At 41.1% G+C, this 7,500-nt stretch overlaps 1 protein-coding gene across 1 annotated transcript in view; it reads right to left on the reverse strand.

Moving 5' to 3' along the window:
- The window catches only part of LOC137971441 (uncharacterized), a 13,540-nt gene that overhangs the window by 166 nt on the left and 5,874 nt on the right, over positions 1–7,500 (reverse strand). Inside the window, exons 4-7 of the mRNA XM_068818268.1 lie at positions 7,053–7,206; positions 4,691–6,606; positions 3,751–3,798; positions 1–810 (exon numbers count right to left, since the gene is read on the reverse strand). The exon at positions 1–810 is cut by the window's left edge and continues 166 nt beyond it. Coding sequence (XP_068674369.1) covers positions 403–810; positions 3,751–3,798; positions 4,691–6,606; positions 7,053–7,206 — 2,526 coding nt within the window. The 3' untranslated portion in view covers positions 1–402. The remainder of the gene's footprint in view (positions 811–3,750; positions 3,799–4,690; positions 6,607–7,052; positions 7,207–7,500) is intronic.

Here is a 7,500-nt window from a genome sequence, read left to right on the forward strand (position 1 = left end):
TTACTTTAAATAAAGGTCATCTATCTATCCATCTATGATATGATGATGATGGGTGCCCATTCATTTGCAGCGGGTGTTTTTCTGTTCAGTGCTTTATCAGGCATTGTACTTGGCCCGTGGGTCCGCATCAAATCCAAATGAAAACCATTTTATTTGGAATGAATCAAAGCAGACATCTACAGCCGTAACATTCATGCCATATAATAACATTAAGTACCACACTTTTATATCAGCTTCGAATCAGCTGAAGTCTTACAATATATAAAACTTGTGGCCACGACATTACACCAAAGAGATCTAACAAGCCACAAATGGAAACAAGCCGTCACCCTTGAATCCCAGCATCTAGTAACGATGACACCTTAGACACTGGAATCGCCAACGGTTTAACCGTATGTCTTATCACTTGCGGTAATAACCCACAATTTGAACAGAGGCCACTGAAATGAACGGACTCCGATTTTTAAAATAGCTTCGCACAATTCTATCGCCATTGCTTGGTACAGGAAGTGAAATGTTTTCTGAATTACAAGACGGAACTTCCGCATCACCACGACAATAGACCTTTCTCTCAATCACGCCGTTAGGACTGTTGGTGCTTACGATCAGCTCAACCCCAGGTTTCGGTAAGGAATCAGCTAATCCAAGTATACGTAAATCGGGATAATCTTTAGACATAAAAATTGTAGCGTAAACAATGACTTCAGTGGCCTGGTCAGGAACTCCTAAACTTGCCAAATCGATGCACAATTCCTCTTCAACGTGGTGAACTTTTCCGTCAATAGGGTAGAATGGATAGGTGTATTTATCCTGCAACCAAGAGCACCGAGTTAGACGATCTTACAAAGTAGTTCTGAAAGCTCCGTTGAAGCAATCTCATTTCCCACACACTATCATGTTCCAAATCCAATATTTAAATGTCAAATCCCACAGGTCTCCCGTTCCTTTGCCCACCTTAATGCCATTAAGTTAGTTTGCAGAAATAAAAAATAGTCCCCTGATAGGACATCTGCTTACTGGTAATGACTGCTAAACCGATTTACACTGTCTTTTTCTGCTTCATTCTTATTTGTCATCGAAATTGACAATGAATGCTTTTCGAACCTATGAAAACAAGGAGGCAGGTTTTGTGGTGTACGTACCAATGCTCAAGGATTGCGGACAGGGCGCAGGCTATGTGGGAAAATATTTTTGTGAGCTTAGTTGTAGCTGTCGGTAAGCTTCAACAAGTAAAATATAAATAAGGAAATGGAAAGATGAGCATCAACGAATTCTCACTAACCATCAAATACACAACATTGGGCACAATATACCGCAATGGAACCACAGAAGCAACAAATTTGCGGTTTTGTTTTGGTGCCACTGCAACTCGGCCGGGAATTCTCCTAACTCGTGTTTTCCATCCCATCCCCAGAAATTTACAGCTCTCCACCGAAGCAGGAAGGAGATAATTTGTGCGTCAGTTGTGCATTAATTTTGAGAACACTTTTCAAACTTAAATTTTATGAAAGTCAACACATTAATCAGCACTCCTTTGAATCAGTTGAAAGCTGTATTAGGGTTCACAACCACCATCCCTTGCACGAGCAAAGGTTTACCTGTTCAACGAATATTAAAAATAATAGGAAAAATCATTTAAAAGCAAAGCGAAATAGAACGAGTCCGCAGTGAAAAACGTACCAACAACGTTCAGTACAGGCCCAGTTCCAGGAAAATACCTCATGTATCCCTTATTACAGTTCGAAGACGCCATATTAATTGAATGGGCCCATTTTTAAAACTCATTTTGAGGCATCACGCGGACAAAATGGGTCAAATGTGGACCACCCTACAAATTCGGCCTATCGATGAAAATTCGCCGAAAAATTGAGTTACTTCCGTTTCTCTCCAAATTTTGGCAGACCAGATGTTAATCAAACTAGACGCTCCGTGAGCGTAAACTGGGTTGCCTATGGTACGTGTTACACAAAAACAGAAGGCACTGAGTTGGGTGGTATTGAACTGCAGCGTTCCAGTTAATTTTTTCAAGTGGAGGGTCATGTAGACCATTTGAAGGGTCACTCAGACGTCGTACCAGCAGTGGCCCTTAGGCTCACACGTTCACACCTTGAATTATTTTGTAATGTCCGTTTTGAGGTCTTTTACATTTTTAAGCTTTGGTAATAAATTCAGTTCAGAGATAACAAAACACCCTCTTGAGTTACGCTCATTCGTTTCTTCTTGAAGTTAAATAGTCTCCAAAAAAAGTAACTGCAAATTGCTGTGATAGACGTTTTCCTGCATGTCATGGATGTCTTGCAGTTGCACTAAGCAAACGTTTATTCAACACACTAAGGAAGAACTGAACATGTTGTTTCCGCTTCATAATTCCTCTTCTTTTCAGTCTAATCTGATGCGAGATCAATTTTTTTTGGCTTGAGGTTTGCACCAAAACGTACCGAAAAAGCCGGGAGTTAACAATAAAAGGCAAGCCAAAAGACAGATGAAGAAAAAAATGACAGTTTTTATATAAAACTCTGAATTTCCAATTCTCAGTGAAAGATTAATGACCAAGAAAAGTTTTCGTACTACGAAAGCTAGGGCCAATTTAAGCTCACGGAGCGTCTAGTTTTTATCATTCTCCTGCTATTGTTAAGAAAAAGTGTTAAATATTTAAAAATATTATTGTAGAAACTTGTACAGCATCTGTTTACTGGTTTTGATTGGAGTCAACGGCAGTTAACAACAGTTTTAAATGTGAACAACTATTCCACGATCGTACTCAACCATATGGTGGGGTCACGGAATGTGGACTGTAAAGTTTTGGACTACGGAATTGAACTAGACATTGACCAAGATATTGTGACAAACAAATCACAGAAATACTGTGAATTTTAAAGGAAATCGGTTAAAATTCCTTGCAATAAAGAGTAGGCTACCCGTAGCCTCTTGTTTTTAACACAAATGGAATTCAACCACCAAAATATTTTCAGACCAGTTAACTATTACGGGACATTCCCGGCCGGAAAAAACTGCTCTCCAAACATTGATTTTGTTTTCTTAGGAGGACGGGCTGTTACATTCTACAATCGGCGACAAAATTAGTTGAGACAGTTTGCCAACAGAGCACACTGTAGTCCAAAAAGTACTTTTCCGGGATACCCCTCCCTCTCCCCCCTAATCAATGTTGTACCACTATTGACAAGGCTCGTAGGAAACAGAAAATAACACAACATTATCACGGGGGTGAAGGGGAGTGTCTCAACAATTTTGACGCCGATTGCAGGTAAAAAAGAAAAAACAAAAAGGGAAATCCAGGAACTAGTAAATTTGATATAAAAAGTGTTAAATATCCTTTCAATCCTCTACCCTTTCCTTCTAATTTTCTTTTTCAACTTTTTAATGCATTTCTGCTTGTTCCTTATTCGCAAACAAGTCACAAGCAGCTTAGATGGTCTTTAAAAGATGGTACTGGACCAGGGGGAATTCTGTAACAATCCCATTCCCAAAGACTTATTTTGTTCCAAATCTCAAGTCTATGTTTTTCATGCCCAACAGGTCTTGCTGATAAAACACTTCTAACATTTAACATTCAAAGTCCCGTTCCAGGAACCTTAAAACCCATGTTGTTTCATTCAGGAGACCCTGTTAAGTCCATAAAAAATTGTCATCGGTATACTTAGCATTCGTCGCTCTTTTCTCTTGAACCTCATGAGCTAGACCGCCGCAGTTAGAATGATAAAAATGTCATATATACTTGTAATCCCTTACCCTTTCCTCCTGAAGCTCCTTTTCTAGAATTTCTGCTTTTTCCTTGGCCTGCAATCAAGTGAACCGGGTTAGACACTGTCGTCAACATGGACCTCGATCCAAGGCCTCATTTTAATCCACATCCTACTTCTAGTTTTTCGTATCCTACAGCTTGGGGAGGTGGGGTGGTCCAGTGGTTGCCCCGGGTTCAATTCCCCTTCTAACGGGCCCCAGGTTTGGATTTGTTTCCTCCTCCAGAGCGGAGGGGTTGGGGCAGTGGTAAGATCTCTGCCTGCCAACCCTAAGATCCCGGGTTCCATTCCCGGTTCTGCCGAGACTGGAATATTTGGCGACCTTCTTTCCCGCTAAAGTTCACTTAGCTTTCCATCCTTCCGAGGTCGGTAAAATGAGTACCAGCATGCATGGACTGCTTAGAAGCGGCTGCAATTTGCGCCTGTATATGCTTCTAGTCCACTGGGGGTAAACTGATCATTGTAAAGCGCCCTTGAGACGTTAGTGATAAGGGCGCTATATAAATGTACCACTTTACTTTACTTTTTGTCCCAGGTTCAACTCCACCACGCTTTGTAAATAGCACACTAGTTGCCCCCTGCCACTTGGGGTTTTTAATCATGTTCCTGTTAAGTTTGAATTGCCTAGACTTTCAGATTATTAACAGAAACTGATTTTATCAAACGAGTTGATAAAGGTCAAATAACCACCGTGAAAGATTTGGAAAGTTGACGTTTCGAGCGTTAGCCCTTCGCCGGAGCGAGATTATTAAAACTGGGTTGCCTGTGAACTAGTTTGATAGCTAAATGCAATTTCACTATAAACAAAGATTTACTTTTTTTTCCCAGCTCTTGCTAACAAAACAATTGTTTCGAAACCAGGAACCTAAGAGCCATATCATTTCCCTAAGGACCCCATTTTATTTCTCGTCTCTGCTTCAATCTCTTACCCTTTTCTCCTGAATCCCTTTCCACACTTTTTTAAGAATTTCTGCTTGTTCTTTCAGATCAGCCATCAGCTCCCACACTGGAACAAGAGCAGCACGATTTCCGCGATCAATCACATACCATGTTGCATTGTTGCTTTGTAGTAATTGACTGAACATTTCCGGGTTTGTAGTTGGTGGTCCTAGCGCTTGTACAGTCATTTCAGACATGAACTTTATTTTCTCGGTGGATAAAGCATCAGTGGAACCACTTATTTCGAATGAATTTGTCTTCACTGAGCCTCCAACAGACACTCCAAAACCACTGTAACCGGCTGAGACCTCGGTGTCAAATTGCTTGCCTGCTGCCATCATTACTTCTGATACACTTGCTTCTCTTTCAGTGTTCACATCCAAGTTTCGGAAGAATACTCCACCCAAAGTGTGAACGCCCTTCGGCACGTGTGATCCATACATTTTCAAAAAGTTCTCGGCGCTTTCTTTGTCTTTTATCTCTTTCGCGTGACTTCTAGCTTCATAGTTCAGCTCCATATCTTCCAGGGGGATGCGGAAAGCCTTGGTTGGTTGACAAATGTACTGGGTAACAGTTGCGCGAGATGTGTTTCTCTGCTTCTTTGTTGAAGAGTCTTGGTTGCTTTGACTACTATGGGCACCAGATGCGCTAGCATGAAATCCCCAACCACTACCTGTAACCGAAGCGGCTATGCTGAGGCCGGAAGATTTGGCGGTTTTGTAAAATTTGGTAGATGCTTGCTGTTCGGTTGATTTGAAGAACCGTACTTGAAATCCAAGAGGTGGGCTAAGCCACTCCACGTATTCTGGTTTCTTAAGTAGCGGAAACGGTGGGCTTTCGGAGAAACCCTCTATGTTATTATCATCAAACAGGATACCGTAAAGTGCCAGTCCACCGCTTGCCGCTGCAGCGATATCTTCATTTGTGACATAAGGCGGCATTGCCAGAGAATCTGATGCAATGTTGATTTCTTTATCTAAACGCTCCAAAAGGGCGTTTGGATCATCCTTTTCCTGTTTGTCCCATCCTTCTCGTAGACTCAACTTGTTGGCAATTTCCTTCATTTTCTCCTGAAACGCATTCTTACTTTGCTCTGAAGCTTCTTGGGTAATCGTATGCGCTTCTTGAGCAAGCCCCTTTGCCTCTTCAATTCTTTTCTTATTCTGCTCAATCTTCTCTTCTTGCACCTTCCGTTCTGTGGCACGCTCGCTACTCTCATTAAAGTACATTTTCTTTAAAGTTGAGGGTTTTTCTTCCTTGCCTGCCTCTTGAATTATTTCATCCAGTTGCTCTTTTGACATGTCACTTGCCGATTCGACGCCTTTTCTCTCTAGCGTTTCTGCGGTTTTAAGTCCAATGCCATATTGCTTACATTGCTTTCTGATTTCAGATCCTTCCGCAAACAAATTCTCCACAACTGAACGGTCTCCATTAGTCGCTCCTCTCATTAAGTTGCCTAGGTCGCTGTAATTCATCCTGCGAAGCCTAGTTAGAGAAGGGCTTATCTTGATCAGTTGTTCGACCCAGCCGTTCTGACCTTCAACTTCGATATCGTTAGTAACAAGGGCACCAAGTGTTTCAAGCTTTGGGAGAAGTTTTTCAGACAGCACCATGTACAACTCATCTTGCTTCGTTCCATACTTCTCGGCCTGGTAAAGCTTTTTGGCAAGCTCAATTTGCCTCGTTGTATAATCACAGACAAGTTGTAAGGCCATGTCACTTAGGCCATTTTCTTTTTGCAAGTCTCCCTGTAGTCCTCTTATTGCCACAGCGGTCAATTTGGTCAAAAGCTCTTTCTTGGCATACGTATCTTCCAGACAATCAATTTTGGAGTGCAGGGCTCTCACTTCAACTTCGATCTCCTCTGGCTTGCCATCCGCAATGTTGTTGAGTTTGACGCTAAGTGCTGCAGATTGAATCGGACAGATTCTGATTTAAAGTTAGCATTGTTGTGAATATCCCAGAAGCGTTAACCATTTAATTTTAAATCCATAACATTTCAAAGCCAAAATTAGGATCTGTTCTTCAACATATACAAATACGTATTAGAATTAGACTTTTTATGGAAAGAGTGTCTTAATGCTAATAAAGTCAGTATTCGACAAGTTGAGGAATAGGAAGTACCTTGTAGTTCAACTATATTTGTTTGGGAGAAAAAGTCCCGTTGGGACTCCGCAAATGGTGACCGCGACTGCTTCAAAGAAGTCAAAATTACAGTAATTAAGGGAAGTAATTTTCGGGACTTTGAAAACTGACCGCTTAAGGACGGTGCGCTTAATACACATTCGTTATGGAAAGAGTATCTTTATGCTGATAAGGTCAGTCTTCGACACATTGAAGAGTAGGAAGTACCTTGCAGTTCGACTTCATTTGTTTGGGGAGCATTCTCGCTTTCTTCTCCTTCTCTAGCGCCTTCTTTTCCTCCTCCTCCTCGCAAGCGAAGTAGCACCTTAATATTGCAATCACCAACAATACCCTGTTCTTGAAATGGTTTATCGAGAACGACCTGTGTTAAGGATGTGAAGTAATTAATAAATCAATTTGCGGGACTCATTTTATAAAGTATTCAGTGACCATAAAACATAGAATCATGAATATAAGCAGATAAAGGAACAAAAACTACGACAGTGGTTATCTTGGCGTGCACCTTCATGCATGGAGATGCTTCATTAAATGAGAGAATAAGGAAAAAACAAAGGAACGAATGAATGAATAAACTAACGAACGAAACGAAGGAAAATCTAATTGGATTTCTACTCTATTATAAGAATGTTGACCCCCTTAAGCACTTTGGCTCTAA

Source organism: Montipora foliosa, chromosome 9, assembly GCF_036669935.1.
Source record: "Montipora foliosa isolate CH-2021 chromosome 9, ASM3666993v2, whole genome shotgun sequence".
In the NCBI taxonomy this organism is placed as follows: Eukaryota; Metazoa; Cnidaria; class Anthozoa; order Scleractinia; family Acroporidae; genus Montipora; species Montipora foliosa.